Genomic DNA, 23,661 nt, shown 5'->3' with positions numbered 1-23,661 from the left:
AATTAAAAAAACTGTTTAATTGAAGCATAAGATACATGCAGAAAGAGCAAATCATTAGTATAGAGCTCAATGAATTACCAAAATAAAACATGAATGTAACCATCCCTAAGTTAAAGAACAACCAAAAAGGGTGTTACCAGCTCCCCAGAGGGCACCCTCATGTGCCCTCCCAGTTTCCACTCTCCTGCCATTCCTCTAAAGACAACCAGTAAGGTGACACCATAGATTCATTTTGCTATAAGTAATAGCAGTTTTTGAACAAAATTTGATGTCACTCCTAATTCGTTATGTCCTTTTACATTTTGTTACCATACCTAGATAATCAGGGCCAGTTTTTCTTTACAGAGGCCCATCAACTCCATTTCTTTCTCTACAGGAAAAAAGAAGAGTGTAAATTTTGTACAGTTACATGAACTTACTGCTTTGTGTTAAATTTGTCCCCCTTTCAGGTAAATAATTGCAATTTCTTGGCTATTTAGTCTGAGTAACTTCAAAACCAAAGACTGACTGTAAATTTGTTGCACTGGAATAGAAGTGTAGCTCTGAGTCCTTCTGAAGTGGTTTTGTGTAATTGTAAATGCTACTTACTGAGATTTTTTAAATACTATAATAGGATCATTGTAAGTACTGGTTTCCTTTAGCCAGTGTTTGTTTGTTTTAGCAATATTTGCTTTAAATATTAGTAGGCCAAATAATCGCAGTATTTTGAAAAAAATTGCTTATAGGAATTCTCATCTGATATGTAACTCGTGAGCACAGTGATCAGTTTAGCAGCTATAAGCAAATTTTCACCTTGCAATTGCCTTCTTTATTTTCTCAGGAGTACTGGTGTTCACCTGAGACGTCTAGTTTTTTGACTCCAGGCATTTAATGTGGAGCCTCTAGATGAGGGGAAAAAGTTCCCCATTATAACTATGAAGAAGACAGGCTATTAGTTTTTAAACGAATTTCTCTCTATTTTTTAGTAACTATGAAAATAGAACACATTTGTTACAGAATACCTGAAATGTGCAGGACAGTGCAGAGGAAAAAAATCTCTCATAATCCCACCTCTCAGTGAGACCTGCTCATATTTTGTGGCATTTAATTCGCCTTTTTACTCCTCATGTATGTGAATGTTTATAATAAAATTGGAATTGTAAAATATATTTAGTTTCACAGCCTCCTTTTTTCTGTTAATACGTTATTCTTTGAATATGCGTATTTAGTATTATGTATTTCTTTGAAAACATTAATAGTTGCATGGTAGCTTCAAACTCATGCACTGCTTAGTTTGTTTAACCATTTCTGTGTTTTTGAACCATTTTTCCCCCCATGTTTATAAAGAATTAGTTGTTGGGCACCAGGTAGGGGAGGGATGAAGTTGAGGAAAGGAAAGGAATGCTCTTTTATGAAACTGGTTTTACTTGTTCAACTGAATTGATCATATATTTAGAGCCGTGTGTGCAGGCCGGGTGGTAGGCTCTGAGATGCAGGTGTAAATCCTTTCACTTTGGCGATCAGATGTGTTGAGTGAGGGCCTGAATTAAAGTCTGAGTGAGATGGGGATACAGAAGATGGGAAGGATTCCCAAAGATGTTTAAAAGGGAAAGTCAGGTTTTGAATTGAGGTAGAGTTGGAGCCATGTCAGAGAGTGGGAGACATCTAAGATTCCTCTCACATTTCCTCTTTAGATAACTAGGGTAGATGTTGGTGTCATTTATTAATATAGGGACCAGAGTGAATCTAACGTGCCATGGGCCACTGGGGAGAAATATCAGGTGGGCAGATGATTAGATGGAGCTAAGACGGGAGATCTGGGCTAGAGAGATGGAACTCTGGATCACTGGCACTAGATCTTGGTAACAACCACAGACCAGAGTTCTGGTATAGCTGCCTTGGGAGAATGTACAGTTGAGAAGAGGGCCAAGGATAGACACCCCCAGGGACTGTCAGTGGTCAGGTGTTGGCAGGGAGGCAGAGAAGCATGTGGAAGAGACAGAGAACTGGAATCGGAGAGAAGGTGGCATTGTGGTTGCTGGGAGAGGACAGGAAAAGAGGGATGGACAGCAGTGCCCTGTGCTGTGTTGCAGAGGTCCGGGAGGAGGACCGCCAGCGAGCGTCTGTTGGGTTTGGCAGTTAGAAGGACATCAGTGAGAGGAGCTTCAGGGGAATGGTGGGTGAGGAAATGTGTGTGGCAGCTGGAGATGGAAGGGCAGAGGTTGTCAGATGTGTGGAAGGGAAGTTTTGTTTTATTTGATAGAGACAGGTTTATGTGCTGGTGAGAAGGACCCAGTTGAAAGAGATTGAAGTTGCTGGAGAAGGGACAGTTGATGACAAAGCAAAGGACCTGGGGAGAGTGATGGGTTTGGGACAGAAGTGGAGGGAAGCTTGGCTTGGAGGGAGAGTCTTTCTCTGAGAAAGCGTGGGGTGGATGGGAGCAGTTGCTGGCCTGGTGGGAGTTGTTGGCTGTAGCTCAGTTTTCTCAAGATATTGGCTGAGAATGAGGCAGATTGGGTGGGAGATGGGCTTGAGGACAGTGTCAATTGGAATATCTGTGGTGGGGAGAAGGGTGAAGGGACTGAGGCCCAGGATTGAGAGAATGACTTTAGCAGCACTGTGGTTCCATAGTGAGAGACCACGATTTATGCATGGTTGTGTGAATCCCCACCAAGATGCCAGATAAAGGAAGAGACACGTTTCTTAACTGTTTGCTTCCTCAGGGAAGCCTTCCCTGACATCTTTGTTGAGGTGTTCATAGCTCTGTTCTTTGCTTCTAGTACTCTTTGCCCTTGTTGTTTTGCATTTGATTGCTGCAATTGTTATTGTAATTATTAAAGTTTACTTCTCCCAGTAACTAAAAACTCTAAATGTTTGTTGACTAAATTAATGAATCGGATACTGTGGTTCTGAGCCTTTAAAATCTGCCCCAGCACACCTCGGAAACATGACTTGCTTCCATCTGAACTGTTCCTGACTGCCCTGATCCTTCTTGAAGTAGGGCAGCTGTCAGGTCGTGTTGGGTAATGGTTAAGAGATCATGGGCCCTGGAATGAGAATGCATGGCGTCCTAGCCCAGCCCCTTCTCTCACCAGCTTTGTGACCTTGGGCAAATTCTTAATCTCTTTGTGCCCCAGTGTTCTCATCTGTAAAGTGTGGCTAGTAATATTACCTACGCCATGGAGTTGTCATAAAGCTCGCATGAGAATTCATGTAAAGCTTATAGAACAGCATGTGACATGTGGAAGTTTGTTATCACTACTAGTGCTTTGAAAAAGCCTCCCACGTGATTTCGATAATCTTTCCTTGAGACTCCTCGCTTTATGTATGGCAAAGGATTTGCAGGGCAGGTACCTGTTAGCATCTCACGTGCATCTGTTCCTTGTCATGTATTGAATATTGGTCTTCAGGGAAACTGAGAAGAAATCCCTGGACCATGATAGCACCTTGTAACAAAACCATTCTTGGTCTTATAGAAGTATCAGTAAGAAATAGTAGGAAATGTCATGTGACTACAGTTGACCCTTGAACAACGCCAGGGGCTAGGAACTCCAACCTCTTCGCACAGTCAAAAATCTGCGTATAATTTATAGTCGGCCTTCTGTATCCTCGGTTCCTCCATATCTGCGGATTCAATTAACTGTGGATGGTGGAGTACTGTAATGGTGTTTACCGTTGAAAAAAGTCTGCATGTAAGTAGACCCGAGCAGTTCAAACCCTTGTGGTTCAGGGGTCAGCTGTAATCATTTTGGTAGCCCTCCTAGCTGTGGGATGAGGGATTAGTGAATCCTGTGTGCTTTACACCTGCCATGGTAAGTAACCGTGATTCTTTGTTTCCCTTGCAGAAGAAGTGGCCAAGTTGGAGAAGCACTTGATGCTTCTCCGACAAGAGTATGTCAAGCTGCAGAAGAAATTGGCAGAGACAGAGAAGAGATGCACTCTTCTGGCTGCGCAAGCCAACAAGGAAAGCAGCAACGAGTCCTTCATCAGCCGCCTGCTGACGATCGTGGCCGACCTGTACGAGCAGGAGCAGTACAGGTGAGCTCCTTGCACTGTACCAGTTTCCGGGAGCAAGGCCGAATTGGCTTTATTGCCAGGCCACCTCGCAACTTCTGTCTTACTGGCTTTCTTCCCCAGTTTATTTCTCTCTGATATTGACAAACCTTTAGTCTCTAGAATGTGAGCCCTTGAGGCAAGATTTTGTCTCTTGTTTGCTGCTTATCTTCAGCACAGAGTATGAAAGTCATGGTGATAACATCACTAACACAGATTGGAATTACCTTACGGGTCCAGGGATTCAGAAGGAGAAGTCGTGTTCTCGAGCGGGTTGGAGGAGTCTTGGAACTAGCGGACAGTATAGCATGATGTTGAGGGTGGACTCCGGAGCCACACAGCTGGCCACTTCCTGGCTGTGTGACCTAGCGTTACATGCCATGCCTCAGATTCCTCATCTGTAATATGGGGATGATAATTCTACTGTTTACCTTAGGGTTGTCGTGAAGATTAAATGAATAAATACTGTTTAGGCACTTAGAACAACAGTGTCTGGCATGTAATAAGTGCTTACTTTTTAGCTGTTGTTATTAAGTGAATTTTGAGGTAAATTTTAAAGGCTGAGTAGGATTTAATAATAAAGTCAGTGATATTACTGGTAGAGGGAGTGGCTGAAACATGGGAACATGTGGAAGATTTAGAGGACAGTGAGGGGCCATGTTAGGGTACATGTCCATGTAGGGGAGCACTGAGAGAGGTGGGAAAGGTAGGATGATTGCATTGGGATGCCAAGGTGAGGAATTTGGACTTGATCCTCTAGGAAGTGTGGAACAGTGTTGTTTTTTTTTTTTTTTTTGAGTTATAGGACTGTCATAATCAAAGTGGTATTTTAGGGAGATTAACCTGGTAACATCATACAAGTGAAGTTATAAAGAGACGAGAGCAGCTTGGATGTTGTTGTAAACAGTTCGGACCAGAACTGGTGGAGGACTGACCTGGGGTGATAGCAGTGGATGTGGAAAAGAAACATGGTCATTAATATGCATGAAAGGGAGGATTTGGCTACTGGGGAGAAGGATGATTGGACTAGATAAGAGTTAGTAAAATTCCAAAATAAATTAGGACATTTAAAATAGATCAAAATCCAGAACTGCTGTCTACTGTTGTAATCATTTCTAAAAGAAAAGAAAAAAATATCAAAAGAATAGGAAGTATATACTCTGAGTAAAGGACAGCCCTTTCTTTAAATCAAATAGGTATAGCTACTTGTGAAATATAGTTCATTGTCTCTTTTTGTCCTCCTCTTTTTTTCCCCATGGACAAGTGAAAACTTTGTTTCCACTGGTCCCAGGAAGCCTGCTGTGTTTGTTACAGACACATCTCTCCCACTGTCCAAGGCTCTTCCCCGTTAGGATTCCCATTGTTTACTTTCTCAAATAGTTAACAGTCGATTGCGTTCATTATACTGTGGTCCTTCTAGGAGATGGTGGGAATGAGACTGCGCAGTTTTCTCTTCTGGCCGTTTTTTACCTCTCAGCTATGGTATGATCCCGTGGTTCTGGTGAATTGATGATCAGTTAGGGCATGGAGACTTCAGATAGGACTTAGCTTTTGAGATGGAATAACTGAAATTGGAATATCAATTTCTAAAGCAGATGCTCTTTGTTGCATAAAATACCTTTGTTCCATGAATGTGCATTTTGCTAAAGAATTTAAATTAGTATTTTTATGTGAATTTCAGTAACTGGAGTAATTGAAGATTCAGTGTTAAAATTTTTAAATTGAGCAATGTGGAAGAAATTAGTATGTTTCTTTTATTTTTACTTAAAATCAGGAGAAGGATTTTGTACCATAAGATAGTTTAAAATGATGGTTATATGTAGTTATTTACTACATTCATTCTTTTAACAACCATACTTACAATTTTTCCTATTAACGCACTTGATTGAGAACTAGCAAGAAGCTCTCTGTTAATGCTTCATCTCCAGTAACACCCTAGTATCCATGTTTTAAAAAGAAACGTCTTTAATTGACTAGAATGAACTTCTAAAAAAAATTGCTAGCCTCCTAATTGTTTCTGGATAGAGTCCTCATAGACTTGACCCGTCCAATTTTCCAGTTTTGAATTGTATTTTTTTTTCTTTTATTGGGGGGGTGGGTGGGTAATTAGATTTATTTATTTATCTATTTTTTAATAGAGATGCTGGGGATTGAACCCAGGACCTTGTGCACACTAAACATGAATGCTACCACTGAGCTACACCCTCCCCCCTTTAAACTGTATTTTGAAAACTGTTATTATTAGAAATTATTAGTGAAATCCTTGTCTTTATTTCCCTTTGGGTTGTTAGACTACAAAAGAGAAAACATTTTGACTTGACATTTGTGAATGTGGTAAGAATTTTACAGGAACGTTCATTTATATAATTTTGTGGCTAAAGTCAAACTTGTGGCAGAAAGAGTAAACAGTAAATACTCATTTAAGTTTTTAAAATTTGATACCTTATAAGTAAATTTAGAGTTTTAAAATTATTTGTGCTTTGTAAATAGCCAGCTTCCTGTTTTCATTAAATTTTTAAATCTCATCATAGGATATGATATGAGACTAGAGTTTTATGTTCTGCTTTAAATGGGGTATTTTATTTATTTATTATTAATTTATCTTATTTATTTATTAATAGTATTCTGTGTTAACAGTATTTTCTCTTTTTTTTTATTGAAGTGTAATTGATTTACAATGTGAGTTTCAGGTGTATAGCAAAACGATTCAGTTATATTATATACACACACACACACATATATTTTCAGATTCTTTTCCACTGTAGCTTATTATAAGAAATTGAATATAGTTCCGTGTACTATACAGTAGGTCCTTATTTTTTATCTATTTTATATATAGTAGTGTGTATCTGTTAATCCCAAACTCCTAATATATCCCTCCCCTACCTTTCCCCTTTGGTAACCATAGTTTGTTTTCTGTGTCTGTGAGTCTATTTCTGGTTTGTAAATAAAATTTGTATCTTTTTTTTTTTTTAGATTCCACATATAAGTGATATCATATGATATTTGTCTTTCTCTTACTTCACTTCATATGATAATCTCTAGGTCCATCCATGTTACAGCAAATGGCATTATTTCATTCCTTTTTATGGCTGAGTAATATTCCTGTGTGTGTGTGTGTGTGTGTGTGTGTGTGTGTGTGTGTGTGTGTGTGTGTGTGTAATATAACTGAATCGTTTTGCTATACACACAAACACACATACACACACAACATCATCTTTATCCATTCATCTGTCAGTGGACATTTAGGTTGTTTCCATGTCTTGGCTGTTGTAAATAGTGCTTCTGTGAACATTGGGGTGCATGTGTCTTTCTGAATTAGAGTTTTCTCTGGATATATGCCCAGGAGTGGGATTGCTAGATCATATGGTAAGTCTATTTTTAGTTTTTTAAGGAACCTCTATACTGTCCTTCATAGTGGCTGCACCAATTTACATTCCTACCAACAGTGTAGGAGGGTTCCTTTTTCTTCGCACACTGTCCAGCATTTATTATTTGTAGACTTTTTAATGATGGCCATTCTGATTGGTGTGAGGTAATACCTCATTGTGGTTTTGATTGGCATTTCTCTGATAATTAACGATATTGAGCATCTTTTAATGTGCCTGTTGGCCATATGGATGACTTCTTTGGAGAAATGTCTGTTTATGCCTTCTGCCCATGTTTTGATTGGGTTAACAGTATTTTCTAATAATTTGTAATAATAAGTACCCTGTTATTCTTTTGATCTAACATAATAAGTTGTACCTTGGTTACTTCTTTAATAGAACTAGAACTTTTGATACACATACTTAATTATAAAGTATATTCTAGACCATGCTTTTGTGGAGTAAAATGTGTCTGCATCAAGCATTATATGAAAACAAGATTCTGTTTGGATCTCCTTTGAAGTGGATGAGTTAATTCATGTAATAGGTTTTTTTTCTTCCTTCCTACCTTTTTTCTTTCATTCATTCTTTCTTTCTTTCTGTTATAGTTTTTCTGTATTTAGTTTATAAAGGCTTTCCAACCTAACAAATTATTTTAAAGGGGAATATGAAAATTAAAAAAAAACATACAAATACGAGCAGGATGATGATGATTGGTGACTGTGGACTGCTGCCAGAATAGCCATATGGCACGTGCTTATGTCAGCCCGGTGGGTCATCCTTACGTTTTTGTTAACTGGCCAGATGCTTTCCTCCTTTAGCATTTGACATTTCAGAGTTAAATATACGTAACTATTTGGAAAGTTCTTTTCGTATGTGGTATGTCATACATATGGAAACATATTTAAAAAAAGATTTCTTTCATGTCTTTATAAATGGCTGAGTAAAAAATGGCCAATAATAGGTCTGAATGTTTCTGGTGAGAATGGGAGTCTGAATACCGGGTTTCCTATTCTTGACTGCTTTGTCAAAGCTAGTTTGTTCATAGTTTTTTGTTTAACTTTGGAGCATCAATATAGTATGGAGCGTAGCTGCATTGTAGTCTCAGAGCTGTCATCTTTAAGCTTTCTCTCTCTCCCTGATGATTTATCTTGATTTTTTTCCTGCATTAAACCTCTTCTACTTTTTATACAAATATTAATCATCCTATGTAACTTGTACGTTCACCGCCATAGAAGTGACATTAGGGAATGTCTTTGAAAGCAAGACATCCCATGTGAACTAAAGCTAGAAGTTAGAAATAGAAAACATGTGTAGCAACATGTCATAAATATGACCCATCAGAATTCAGTGCTAAGATAGAGAATTAATTTTGCTGTGATTTTTTTTTTTCTTTGCAGATGTATGTTGGTTCAGTCAATTCTCATATATTTATCAGCTGTTGAATCCTAACTATACCTAGTTGTGATGACATTTTTCTTTTTATATCTGTGGGTATTTTCTTCATCAGTGATCTGAAGATAAAGGTTGGGGGCAGGCACATCAATGCTCACAAGTTTGTCCTGGCGGCCCGCAGTGACAGCTGGAGTCTGGCCAGTTTGTCTTCCACCGAGGAGCTGGACCTGTCAGGTGAGCCTCTGACCAGTTCGGGACTCAAAACTCCCAGCACAAGAGGACTTGGCAGAAGGTTATGGTGTGTCATTTTGAAATATTTGTGGTTTAATGAAAGTAGAATACTTTTCTTATCAATTGATGGTGACCATAAACTAGTTAAATAATTAGTGAATCAATAAGGTGTAGTTTTTGGATACTTTTGTTTAATGTATGACCAATAAGTCATAAATATCTGAGGATCTACAATATTCTTTTAATGTATAAAATATGAGTATCTGCCCAGAAACTCTTTTCATGTAATAGTATATTATAAATATGGGAGCATGTATAGAAAAACATTTTTCTTTTACTCCAGGAAAAAGTCCTGCTGTTCAGTTGCTTAAAAATTAATCATAACTGCCAAAGTACTTTTCCTGGTCTTTAAGAACTGAATTCAGAAGTAACAGTTACTCCAAAGAATATAAATATTCTGTCTTTAACATCAAAGGATGACCATCAGTCTTCAAAATTTGAATAGGTGCATTGAGCTATTTAATGTTTTTATTTAATTGTTTTATGCCACAATATGCAGTGTAGAACTTGGGTAAATATAGTGGTTACATAGACATAAAAGCATCATTTTCAAAAGTTGGTTTCAAAATTGCATTTTCATTTAGTACTTGCCTAACTACTGCTTAAAAATAAAAAAGCAGATTTTAAATTTAATTCTGCTATTAATAGTCAGAGAATTATAACACATGGTAAGGAGCGTACCCAGGAATTAAGATATGAGTTACGTGCAGAAGTGATTGGCTGTGTGAAAAGTCTGCTGAATTATGTCTTTGTTCAAAAGGTTTGCCAGTTCAGAAGGTACTGTTTCCTATGTGCAGTGCTAGGAACGCTGAGCTATAACACCGTCCTTGCCATACAGAGCTCATTCTGTATTGGAGGAAATGGACTAATGAATCATTTAAGGGCAGGGTTATATATGCAGTGGTATAATTGCTTGATGTCTAAAGTACAGAAGAGACTAACTTGGGCTGGTAAGGAAGGTGTCGGTGACTAACACCCGAGCAGTGTTGCCCAGGTTAAGTAGGCATTTATCTCAAGAATTTAGGGGAGTAGGTGTCTGATGCTTCTCCACTGTGAGTGAACTCTGTCTCTTTATGATCATTTCTAGGGTTTAACCTGAGGTCCATAATTCATAGTTGTAAACACTAATATAAAACATGCATATATATATGTGCATGTGCATCATGCATATAACTAAAACACCTACTTCGGAAACAGTCGTTATTGGAAGGGCGCCAGTCTATGTGATTGAAATCTCTGAGCAGAGTTTTTCTGTTTTAGAAGTGTAATCTTTTGAAGTCATATTTTTGACCCCAGATAATAGAACTATAGATAATGTTTAAAACCCATTAGATCATGAGGTATTCTTCATAGAATGCATAATAGGATTTTGATTACATGAACAGATAGTTTTCAGAGACTAGAAGAGATAATAAAATGTTGCAAATATTGAACTTTATTAGAAAAAAGTTTAGAATAAGTTACCATCTTTTGATACTTACAGTAGCAAAAATTGATCCCAGTAGTTGTGAGGCTCATGAAATTGACACTTGCACATTGCCAGTCACATGGTAAATGGGTATGATGGTTTTAGAAAGCAGTTAGGCAGCTGAACTAAAAAGTTTTACTTTATTTTTTACCTTATCATCTGACTTCTGCTCAGATGGATTCTGTGATAGGTAATTTAGACAGCATAGGTGTTTATCATAGTTTTATGTATAATTGTGAAATATTGAATACAACCAACATGAATGAGGCGGAAAAATGAAATGTGACTGCTCCTCAGAACAAACAAAATTACATAAGAACACAGAAAATTGCATTAATGTATTTAAAAGCTTAATTTAAATACTGAACTTAAAATTTTGCTTTTACTTTGTTCATTCTTTTTAGTTTTTTTCTTTTTTAAGGGGGAGGTGATTAGATTTATTTATTTGTTTATTTTTAGAGGCGGTACTGGGGATTGAACCCAGGTTCCTGTGCATGTCAAGCACGCTCTCTACCACTTGAGCTATACCTTCTCCCTTTACTTTTTTTTTTTTTTAGTACATTGTAACATTTAAGAGCTGCTTTAACATGTGACTATCTGACCATAAGATCGCATTACTGGGAATCAGGAGTTTCTAGAGTTTAGGAAAGTATAATGTTACTGCCTTTAAATGTCCCAGGACATACCTCCTTTTGTAAATAATCAACATAGTTTGATCCCTGCTGTAAGGTTTGCTTTCAGGAGTGAGCGGCTGCAGGGCCACTGTTTTTTGTGGCTTTGGGAGACCAGGCGCTTACTGACATAGCTGTAGTAGAGCACATGGCATCTTTACTTCCCCTTACAAAGTTTATTTTTGGAGTGTGTCATAGGAGAGGGTTCCAAGGAGGTGGTGGCACCTGTGGACCTGTTCATGTTTGTGTGTTTTGCCCAGCAGTCCTGCTGCATTGCCTTGTAGATGTGGGTGTGAGTGCCTAAATCTGGGGTTGTAGCAGCTGAAACTGCCTTTAAGAAGCCTGTGTGTCATGTGATACCTGGAAGCACCACCACTCTGGCCAGCCAGCAGTTGAGGGAGATTGGAAATAGGCTCTCGTAAACAAGTATATAAATAGCGTAAAAGCTGTGTTCTAAATGGTTGAACCTTTTCCACTCTAATGGAGTTAGTAAAATCATTTCATGAATTTATTGGTGTTTTGTTTCTTCAGTATTATTCCATTCATATCACAAATGCTAAGTGGCAGGCACTTTTCAAGGTGCTAAGGATATGGTAGTGAACAAAATTACATTCCTATTTGCATGGAACTTATATTCTTAGATTGACAGCCTAAGCCTCACATTTTCTTTCTTTCTTTTTTTTGGAGGGGGCAGGGGAAGCAGTTAGGTTTATTTGTTTGTTTGTTGTTTATTTAATGGCGGTACTAGGGATTGATCCCTGGACCTCGTGCATGCTAGGCATGCATTCTACCACTGAGCTATCCCCTCCCCTCCCATTTTCTTTTGAAGTTCTTGTGTAATATTTCTTAAAATTCAGAACAGGTACAACTTAAATTTGGTTAATTATATAAAAATTTTAGCACATATTGATGAAGATACAGTAGGCATTGTATACCAAGTATTTAAAACTTATTTGGATATGTGAAAATTTTCTTAAATCATGCCTTGTTCAAAAAAAATAAAATGTTTTGTGCCTGATATGATATAGAGACACAGGCACAATTGCTTCTGTAGGATTCTTGCCATAAATGCATAACCTCAGTCTAATATGAGAAAGCATCAGACTAACCCAAATTGAGGAACATTCCAGGGAATGACTGTTTTGTGTTACTCAAATAGGTAAGGTCATGAAAAACCAGATAAGCTTTAGGAACTGTTACGATTGGAGGAAACTAAGGAGACATGAAAACTAAATGCAATGTGGAATCTTCAGTTGGATTCTGGACCATAGAAAGGACATTATTGGGAAAACTGGCAAAATTTGTTAAGATCTGTAATTAGTTAATAGTATTGTATCAGTCCTAATCACCTGGTTTTAATAATTGTACTGTAGTTCTGTAAGATGGTAACTAATACTAGGGGAAGGTGAGTAAAGGGTATATGGGAACTTTCTACAGCTGTTCTGTAAGTCTGAAATTGTTTCAAAATATAAAGATAAAAATATAAATTTGCTTTTTGTTTATTGATTATGTTAAGTTTACAGATAAGTTTAAAGATTTTGACTGATCAACTGGGAAGAGAAAGAATGTAACTTAGTTCAACACAGTGTGACAAATCTTGATGCTGGAAGGAGAGCAGGATACTTGTCTGTGAAGCAGAGCAGTTTGCTTCCTGCTAAATGACCTGTTTATAGCCTCTCTATAGCACCTTAGCAATAGCAGCCGACACCGAGAGGCTCCAGTGCATTAGAATGGCTGTTTTGAAGCTGGTTTCTTGTATGCTTTCTCCAGCAAAGATCTTGTGGTTTCCTGGCATGAGAGTTTATGGTGAGTCATGCAGCTTTCCTGGAATGTATCCTGGGTCCTGTCAAGCCATTCCAAAGAACAGAACACATCTTCCTTCCCTCCTTTTCAGTCCAGTAGGGAAGAATATGCACTGAAGCACAGACCTGGGAGGCTGCATTGTGCAGTGGAAGGAGCCCAGGTTTCCAGGCTGTGGGCTCAGGTGCACGGAAGTGCTACAGCAAGCTCACAGGGATAGAGATACTTTACATTTTCAAAAGAAACAGCAGTGTCTGTTGGGTACCATGTGAAGCACCAGCTCAAGGTTGTTCAATTTAAGTATTAGATCATGTTGTGTACCTTTTGATGATGTCCATCGTAGTTTTAAATGTGTCCATATATTATTTGATATTCCTCCCTTCAAAGGTGGATCCCAGTTCTCCTCTTAAGTGTGGGATGACTGAATTTGTGGTAGAAATAACATGTTACTTCAGCAGTAGGTGCTTAGAAGGCATCGTGATCTCCTCCTTGCTCTGTCTTTTGGATTGCTCACTTTAGAAGTTAGCAGCTGTGTCATGAGGACACACAAACAGCCTTGTTGCCTCCTGCTAACAGCTAAGGCCCTCTCCCAGAGATTTTCTTAGAGCTTCAAAAAATCTGTTTTATCTGTGGTCATATTCTCTTACTCAATCCTCACATAGCTTTTGTGCTTTTTTCTCTAATCTTTAGTTATGCTAAATTTGTCTGTGTGTTGGTTTAAAATAGTTTGTTTTAATAATAATCGTAGTGAATTTTTGTATAGCAGTTACTGTGTGGTGGTAGTTTACAGGTATTAACTCATTTATCTTTAGAATAACACTTTGAGGTAAGTCCTCTTGTTTACTCCCATCTTATGCATGAGGACACAGTGAAGCAATATTAAATAACTCCCTCAAGGTCACACAGTAGTAAGTGTCTGAGCTGGGGTTTGAACCCGGTCAATTGGTGCAGAATCCATGTCATTAATCACAGTGCTGTTCTGCCTCCCCCTTTGGGTTTCTTTTTCTTCCAGCTTTATCGAGATATAAAGGAAGTGAAATAAACTGCCCACATTAAAAAATGTGCAGTTCGATTAGTTTTGACATAACTGAAACCATCACCACATGGAATAACAAACATTTTTATCTCCCTAAAAGTTTCCTCCTGGCTATTTTTATTCCAGCCACATCCCCAGGCAACTACTGATTTGCTTTCACTCATTGTAGAGTAGTTTGCATTTTCTAGACTTAATCATAGAGCATGTAGACTCTTTTTTGTCTGGCTTCATTCATGCAGCATAAAGATTCTGAGATTCACCCAAAATCTCAGTATGCTGTGGTTTCGGTTGTTCATTCCTTATTGCTGAGTAGTATTCCATGTATTAATATACCACAATTTGTTTTTTCCTTTACCTACTGATGGACATTTGTGCTCCATTCAGTTTTTTGCTGTCACACATAAAATTACTATGCTCAGTTGTGTATGTCTTTGTGTAAACATGTTCTTGTTTCTCTTCGGTAAATGTTTAGAGGTGACTATTTAATGTTAAGAGACTACAAAACTGTTTTCCATAATGGATGTAACATTAGTAGTGTGTGTAAGAGTTCCAGTGGCTGCACATTCTCACTGACATGTGATATGGTTTTTTGGGTTTTGTTTATATATTAGCCAATCTAGTGGGTGCAGAGTTCATTGTGGTTTTATTTTGCATCCTCTGATGAATAATGTTGAGCATTGTTTTATGTGTTATTGACCGTTTGTGTTATCTTTTGTGAAGTGTCTGTTCACATTCTTTGCCCTTTTAAAAATTGGATTGTCTTAGTTTTGAATTTTAAGAAATCTGTATATAATCTGAGTACAAGTGGTTTGTCTGAAAGTGAGCATTCTTGCCTTGTTCCTGATTTCACTGGGAAATGATGAGATCTTTAATTGTTCTATAAACAGATGTTAGTTTTAGGTGTTTTGTAGCTGTACTTTATCAATTTGAATATTCCTAGTGTTTTTTGAGAAGGTTTATGAACTGATTTTGAATTTTATTTCTTTCTTTTGTATCTTATTGAAATGATTATATAGTTTTTCTTTATTCTAATAAAGTGAATTATATTGATTTTTTTCAAACGTTAAACTGTCCTTGCATTCCTGGGAAAGCCCTACATGCTCATTATATATTGTCCTTTTTATATATATTGTTGGATCCTGTTTGCTAATATTTCATTAAAGATTTTTACATCAGTAATCATGAGGAATATTGGTATGTAATTTTCTTTTTTTGTAATGTCTTTGTCAGATTTTTCTGTTAGGGTTATATAGGCTTCATAAAATGAGTTTGGGAGTGATCCCTCCTTCTCTGTTTTCTGAAAGTTTGTATGCTTTCTTGAATATTTGACAGAATTCATCATTGACATCATCTGAGTCTGGGAGTTTCCTTTTTGGGAAATTTTTTGATAAATTTCTTTAATAGATACACAGATACTCAAGTTTTTTTCTTTTGTGTCAGTTTTTGCAAGTTGTATTTTTCAGAAATGTGTCCATTTCATCTAAATTGTAGAATTTGCTGGTATAAGGTTGTGTATAATTTTCTCTTATTATTCTTTTAATGTCTGTAGCAGTAACTCCTTTTTCATTCCTGGTATTAGTGATTTATGTTTTCTCTCTGTTACTTCTGATCAGTCCAGATAGACATTTGTCAGTTTTATTGATCTTTTCAAATAATCAACTTTTGGCTTTATTAATTTTCTCTACTGCTTGTTTTCTGTATTACTGATTTCTGCCTTTATCTTCCTTCTGCTTGCTTTGGATTTTTTTTTTTTTTTCAAGTTTCTAAAAGTGGAACCTTAGGTAATTTATTTTAGATACTATTTTCTAACGTAAGGACTTAAAGCTCTAAGTTTCTCTCTAAGCACTGCTCTAGCTGCATTCCTGCAAACTTTGATACGTTGTATTTTCATTGTCATTTAGTTAAGGATGTATTCTAATTTTCCTTTTGATTTCTTCTTTGACCCATGAATTATTTAGAAAAATGTTGCTTAATTTCTAGATATTTGGGGTTTTCCTGGATATTTCATTCTTACTAGTTTCTAATTTAATTCTGTTGTCAGAGAACACATTTTATATGATTTTGTGCCTTTTAAATTTATTGAGACATATTGCTCAGCACCTGGTCTGTCCTGGTGAATATATGTACACTCGAAAAGAAGGTATATTCTGCAGTTGTTGGATGTAGTGTTCTTTAAATGTCAGTTAGATCAAGGTATTTGATAATGTTTTTCAGACTTTCTATAAATTTTCTTTTTATGTCTAGTTCTATAAGTTCCTTAAAGGTGGGTGTTAACATCTCCTGTAATTTCAGAACTCTTAAGTTCTCTCTTTAATTGTAATTGTCAGTTTTTGCTTCATATATTTTGTGCCTTTGTCATTATACTCATATACATTTCCAATTATTATTACTTCCTGATGAATAGTGGCTTTTATCATACTGAAATAATTTTTATATCTAGTAAAACTCTATGTCTTGAAGTCTACTTTATCTGATATTAAATAGTCACTCCAAACTTCTTATGCTTACTATTTGTATGGTATATCTTTTTCTATTTGTTTACTTTCAACTTATCTGTGTCTTTATATTTAAAGTGTGTCCCTTAGGCAACATATACTGAAGTCTTAACTTTTTATCTATTCTCTTTAACTGAAGTGTTTAGACCATAAATATGTAATGTGATTATTTTAATGACAAAGGCTACTATTTTATTTGTTTTCTGTCAGTTCCTTCTTTTTTCCCTTTGTTCTCATTTTCTTGCCTTTTGGGTAATTTGAGTATTTAGTATTTCATTTGAGTGTGTCTGTTAACTTTTGGGCTTTATCTCTATGCCTTGTTTAGTGGTTGATCTAGGGTGAAGTTCTTCAACCTCAGTGCTATTGATATTTTGGGCTAGATAATTCTTTGCTGTGGGAGTTGTCCTGTGCATTATAGGATATCTAGCAGTATTCCTGACCTCTCCCCACTCAGTGCCAATAGCACGCCCCCCAGTTTTGATTGCCAAAAATATTTCCAGACATTGCCAGATGTCCCTTGAGGGCAAAATTGGCCCTAGTTGAGAACCACTGCTCTAGGGATTACAGGATATATGTATAACCTGTTAACAACTTTACTTATCTCATATAAGTAGAATAATAAAGTATGTCTGCTTGTGACTAGTTTATTTTACTTAACATGATGATCTCAAAGTTCATTCATTTTTGTAGGATGTGTCAGAATTCCCTTACTTTTTAGGGCTGAATAGTATTCCACTGTATGTATCCATATTTGGTTTATACTTACACCCACTTATGGCCATTTGGGTTTCTTGTACCTCTTGGCTATTGTAAATAATGCTGCGGTGAATATTGGTGTACAAATCTCTCTTTAAGATCCTGCTTTCAGTTCTTTCGGATATATACCCAGAAGTGGAATTGCTGGGTCATATAGTAATTCTATTTTTAGTTTTTGGAGAAACTATTTTCCACAGGGACTGCACCATTTTATATTTCCACCAACAGCATACAAGGGTTCCAGTTTCTCCACATCCTCACCAACACTTACTGTTTTCTGTTTTGTTTTGCTGTTGATAGGGGTTATTCTAGTGCCTGTGAAGTAATAAAGAGTTGTTTTTTAGTTCGTAGCAGTTTGCTGATATGTCTAAATACAAGTGTCTTCTTGTTTGGATGGAGTACTATGATCCTGAATCTAAAAACTTACATGTCTGTCACCAAATTAGGAAAATTCTTGACCATTATTTCTTCAAGTATTTTTCTTTCTTGATCTCTTTTTCTCTCCTTCTGAGACTCCAATGACACATAAACTAGACCTTTTGTTACTACCCAATACATCTCTGAGGCTCTCTTCCCTCCCGCCCCCAATCTTTTTCCTCTGTGTTCTTCAGATAGGATAAATTCTATTGCTCTGTCTTCAAGTTGACTTTTTCCACTGCGATTTTCATTCTGCTCTTGAGCCCATTGAGTGAATTTTTATTACATGTATATTGTATTTTTCATTTCTATAATTTCTCTTTGTTCTTTTTTATAGTTTAGATGCTGAAATTTTTTATCTTTTGACTTCAAGTGTTTTCCTTTACTTTTGGAGCATAATTATACTAGACGTTTTCAAGTCTTTGATAAAGCAGTTCAATATCTGGGTCATCTTGAAGTTGGAATATGTTGATTGTCTTTCCCTTGAAAAATGGTCATATTTTCCAAATATTTCTCTGTTTGAAATGATTTTGGTTTGTATCCTGGATATCACCTTCATGTTGTTTAGACTCTGGGTCCTGTGTCATCCTTTGGAAAATGCTAAATCTCCTTAGGTTCAGATTGCAGGTTCTGTTTCACTTTCTGTGGGTAGTGGTTCAAATATCGCTTCAGTTCTTAAAGCTGGGCTGGGACTCTTGCATGCGTGGTTGGCTCAGAGGTGAGCCTGAGGCCTGTGTGGCTTCATACACAGGATTAGGGGATCTCCTCCGGCCCTCCTAGCTCTGGGATTCTCCCCTTACCCTTCCGTCCCCTTAGGGCTCCCTTTCCTGGTTCATCTGGCCAGAAAGATGGAGTTTTTATTGGAGTCTTAGGCATCCCCATGGCCACCACAGGAGAGTTGCTCCTGGACAGGTCTACCCTCAGGGCAAAGCCATGAAGAGAAAAAAAATCAAGAAGCTCATCCAGTGCAATTACTTCAAGATTTGCTTTCCCCTGTAGTTCTATTTTCTGCATAGAGTTTTTAGCTATAATCAGTTAAAATAGGACGGGTTGTCACACTGCCATAACAAAACTAGACCCTCTATCATTTTACTCTTTTTTGACAGGGCTTGGGGTGGTTTTTTTTTGTTTTCCCCAAGAAGTTGTATTTAAAGGTACATCCTTAAATTGGCTAAAGAGGATGTTTTTACTGATAAAATATGCAGCATATCATGATTTTTAAATTTTATGAATCAAAAACTTTTCTGTAAAATAGATGAAGAGAAAATAGTTGGAAACTCAAAGACAACTGAACCAGTCATAGTAGGAAATTCAAAGCACTTTTCTCAGTTTTGACAGATGGAATAGAGGATTTAAGTAACAAAATTTCCTCAGTATGCTTCACTTACTGGTTAATTGTGTACAGATAAGTTTATTCCCATTCTTTCCAAATGTCTTATAAAACATTTATTTAAAATGGAATCAAAACAGCAACAAAAAAACTAGATCAAATAGAAAATCTCAAATTCGCCAAAGCGTGACTTTACACATCCTGGACTATAGTGCAGTTTGAAGTTTGGGTGTAATTTTTCTTTTCATCCTCCCAGTCACAGATTTTTTTTTTTTTTTCACCAGCTTGAGTGCTGGGCCTGCTGAGGGGGTGACGGCCTCTAGTAGCAAGCATACCCAATGCAGGTCATGGATGGTTTCATTTCTCACAGTCTGCTCCTTTTCAAGGTAATTCCTGATTTATGGGGTCATTTGACTTTTATAGCCACTTGCTTAAGTAGATTGGAAGGAGATAGCATGATTTGCCTAAAATTACACAGTTGGAACCATATACTCTCCTTCTGGCTCATTGTTCTCTGCCCACCTCACACAGCTGGCTGCTTAGTCTAAGTCTCTGAGACTGAGAATAAAATGGATTTATTCTCAGTGTATTTTGGAGATTAAGGGAAGAGTCAGGGCAGGAGTGGGAAAGTTTGGTGATCCCTTGAATCTTAATTTGAAAATTTGAGGGCTTCCAGGACATCCCTGCTGATGGTGGTTTTTAAGAAAACTATTTAGGTTTTGGTTTATCAGTTGTAGAGGTCAAGTTTATTGGTTTGGACAATTGGGGGTACGGTTATTAAAGGAAACCAGCCAAATTTTAAAACAAAATTAAACTACCACAGAGCAAATGTTTGAGGGTAGTGTGGTTGGGGATGTTCTCATCCTCAGGAATGAGCTCTCTTTCCAAGATAAGGCTGTATGAGGGGAACAAGAGTGCACAGGCATATGCCCCGGAGATACCGCAGGTTCCGCCCAGACCACCGCCATAAAGCGCAAATGTTGTAATAGAGTGAGTCATGTGAATTCTTTGGTTTCCTGGTGCATGTAAACGTTATGTTTACACTACACTGTAGTAAATGCATTAGCATTATGTCTAAAAACACAATGCATACTTTAATTTAAAAATGCTTTATTGCTAAAAATTTCTAACCATCATATGACAATACAGGGTTGCCATAAACCTTCAGTTTGTGGGGGAAAAAAAAAACCAAACACATTACCTGCAAAGTGTGATGAAGTGCAGTAAAGTAAGTTCTGCCTACACACAGTTTTGGCATTTTTGCCAACTCTGGACAAATCACATGGCCTACATATATATACATATATATATTTTTTGTTAAACTACTGAGGCATTAAACCCAGTTTACAAAACTAGCTTAGAATTTCACTCTTCTAGGATCTAGTACTGTATATTTGAGACTGCTTAGTTGAAGTACATCAAGTAGATTATTTAGATAAACCCAGTTTGATTTTCATCTGATTTTAAAAATGTTTTCTTTCTTAAGACATTTTAAAAGTGCTATTACTACCTTGACAGGTAAGAGAGAAAAAAAAAAAAAGACCTTAACCTAATCGTTATTAGCATTTTTGTGTGTTATTTTTCACTTGGGGTCCGTCCATCCCCCCCCCCCCCAGTTATGCCTTTTTTTTTTTCCTTTTTACTATTGGGCTGTTTTAGAGAATGACGGTGAATTAATGTGGTTGCAAGTAAATCAGTAACTTGACATTACTCCCTTCAACCATCTCCTCCCCACTGTAGTTGGAAGACAAAGGGTTAATAAGAGCTCTTGAATTATTGCCTCATCACTAGATTAATAGGATATTCCTGGTGCATGTTCCACCTTTACTAGATAATCAAGAACTGAGTATAATTTCTTAAACCCTAGCAAGCATCAAAGTCACATGAAGGACTTGTTAAAACACAAATGCTGGGCCGCACCCTCACAGTTTCTGATCAGTGGATCTGGAGTGGGCCTGAGGATAAGAATTCCTAGCAGGTTCCCAGATGGTGCTGATTCTTTTAGCCCTGGACTACCTTTGAGAACCACTGGTGTAGACCTTGATTTTAAGTGGTCCTCTGACCATCATTGTCCTTTTTTCTGATTAACCAAGAGTTGATTTTAGTTGAAATCATAGTTTAGATATTTTAATAATTTTCATCCCAAGCATTTTCCCAAGTTGCTGTAAAATCTTTATTTTAACTTATAAAATTACATAAATAATGCATGCTTTTAAAATAAAAATCAGGGAGGAAATATGCTAGAAGAAAAATTAGTTACAAATTCTACAAGGGTCGATAATTTTAGTGTATATCCTTCCAGTCTCTCAAAAGATCGATAGACAGACAGACGACAGTCATTCTGTCTGTAGCCTTGCCACCCTGACTGTCTTTGATCCTGTCTCATCTTGGAGGCCAAGTAGAGTTGGACCTGGTTAGTACTTGGATGGGAGAGAGACAAAACTATGTATATGTGGTGGGGGGGGTGTGTGAATGTATGCATATTCAGGCACAAATATGTTTTAACAAAAAAATGAGATAATTTAATACCTATATTTTTAGCCACTTATTTTTTTATTTGCTATATAGTGAGTATCTATTTAATTGACTATAGATTTAATTAATTTTAGTTGTTGTAAAATTTTATAGTATATTCTGTCATTTAATTAATTAGTTCTCCATTGTTGGGCTAGTAAGAGTTTTGCTCCAGTTTTTCATTATTAAAAATAATACTGCATTGACTATCTTGTATTTCTCTATATTTGCTCAGCTGTTTCCTTAGGATAATAATCTACATGTATAATTTCTGTGTAAAAGGTTTTGCACTTTTAAGAGTCTTTGCTAGTCTGAGAGGTAAAAAAATGTGTGGTAGTTTAAATTTGCATTTAGTTGTTGGTAAGGTTCTTCTGGCCATTTTATTTACCTTTGTGAATTACCTGTTTATATCCATTTCCCATATTTCCACTGGATGTTCATCTTTTCATTTTTAATTGTTAAGATCTTTTTATTAGAATGTAAACTCTGTCATATGTTTAAAATATTTTCCCCCAGTTTTTACTTTATACATCTTTACTAGTTTCATTTCCCCTACCTACAGCCCCTCGCAAAACTTTGTAACACTTTTCTGGAGTCAGATGGTACCCAGAATACTTAATCACCGTTTTTAACGACTGTGTGATATTTCTTTGAGTTGGGTGTACCAGAATTTATTAGCCTCAACTTTTAGGGGTCCTCAAGAAGGTCTGAGTATGTCATCTGTGCTTTGTTTTTGAACTTTTTTGTACTTTTTTTCTTTAACCAGATGCTAACCCTGAGGTGACAGTGACAATGCTTCGCTGGATCTATACGGATGAATTGGAGTTCAGAGAAGATGATGTGTTCCTGACTGAGTTGATGAAACTAGCTAATCGGTTTCAGCTACAGCTCCTTAGGGAGAGGCAAGTCACAGCAGATATATTCAAGCACCTCAGATGGTGGTGGCTGAGCTTTAATTATGCCAAGCTCTGGGAAAACAGCTCCTTCTGCTAATGTAAATAACTTTTGCAAGGTGTTCTTTTAAAGGCAGTAGTGGGGAGAGAATTTGATCTCCCTTGCTTTGTGTTACCTTGTCAGCTAAATTTTCCAAGGCTTTTAAGTATTTTCTTTTCTTTCAGTGGTTTAGTACCTGAGATTACATGATTGTGTGACCTGATGAGCTGAATTTGATATGATCCAGTGTCCAACCCCTCAACTTTTCCTTCTGTACCATTTCCTTTGACATTTTATTCTACTCTCTCTTGTATCTACTTGGATGAAGTTCTCGGTCATACTCTCTTTATTAGAAACACATCAATCCTAAATTAATCCATGGGAGTGTGGCTCAGGGAGTTTCACAGCCAATGTTTCCTGTCATCTCACTTCATTTGATACCGCTGTTTGGGGTCCCGAGGAGATAGCCTGCTATGTTTTTTATTTTGCATTTTCTCTGTTGCTCTCCCAAGTTGGCCTTTTAGGACAACAGAAAACAAAACATAGACCAGATGATATCAGGCAAAATGCCCCTTGGTTTCTGTTGGAGATGTGGCCCTTGGTAGTCAGTTTGGCAGGTGGAGCATCTTTTTACATCGTTTAGTCATCTTTTGTATTCTCCTCCATGCCTGAAGGAGTGGCTTTTCTCCTGGGTGGGTGAAGAGAGAGTTTTCGCCATCAAGAAGCACTCCCACCTTGTTGTGTTGTTGTGTTGCCTTCAGAGAGTCAAGAGAGACCTTGCTTCCTAGAGCTGCTTGTTCTGTTTTCATTGTGGGGCCGATGTTTCCCATGAGGTGGCTGCTGTGCTCCACACAGTCCGTATACAGGTTACTCCCAGCTGTCTGTGGTTGACATGGGCTTGAGTGCATTTTAATACCTAAACCTAGTAACTGAAACAAACAGGTCTAAGATTCGTAGGCACATACAGTAAGTATTAGGTTAGCAAAGCTGACTTTAGTCAAGGCCTTTCTTTGGATGAGTTTCTGAGTCATCTAAGAGTGAAATGAAATGATTTTAATTAGACTGAGCATGATTTATAGCTGCTTCTTTTTTCTCCCCTAGATTTTATGAGCTTTCTCTCATTGACCTTGTCCAACTTGCTTATAAATTAAATTG

At 37.1% G+C, this 23,661-nt stretch overlaps 1 protein-coding gene across 5 annotated transcripts in view; it reads left to right on the top strand.

Annotated features, from left to right (window-relative positions):
- The window catches only part of ANKFY1 (ankyrin repeat and FYVE domain containing 1), a 72,631-nt gene that overhangs the window by 10,271 nt on the left and 38,699 nt on the right, over nucleotides 1-23,661 (top strand). For 2 of the 5 annotated variants that reach the window (XM_010987922.3, XM_031469492.2), the window contains exons 2-4: nucleotides 3,825-4,017; nucleotides 8,911-9,029; nucleotides 22,340-22,475. In XM_010987922.3, coding sequence (XP_010986224.1) covers nucleotides 3,825-4,017; nucleotides 8,911-9,029; nucleotides 22,340-22,475 — 448 coding nt within the window. Of the gene's footprint in view, nucleotides 1-3,824; nucleotides 4,018-8,910; nucleotides 9,030-19,353; nucleotides 19,446-22,339; nucleotides 22,568-23,661 lie in introns of those variants that run through there. The other 3 variants (XM_064495050.1, XM_031469493.2, XM_010987923.3) reach the window with 3 other exon arrangements.

This window comes from Camelus dromedarius, chromosome 16 (assembly GCF_036321535.1).
Source record: "Camelus dromedarius isolate mCamDro1 chromosome 16, mCamDro1.pat, whole genome shotgun sequence".
NCBI classification, from domain to species: domain Eukaryota; kingdom Metazoa; phylum Chordata; class Mammalia; order Artiodactyla; family Camelidae; genus Camelus; species Camelus dromedarius.
Note: the sequence above shows the minus strand (reverse complement) of the source record. Positions and strands in the feature narration are given on the sequence as shown.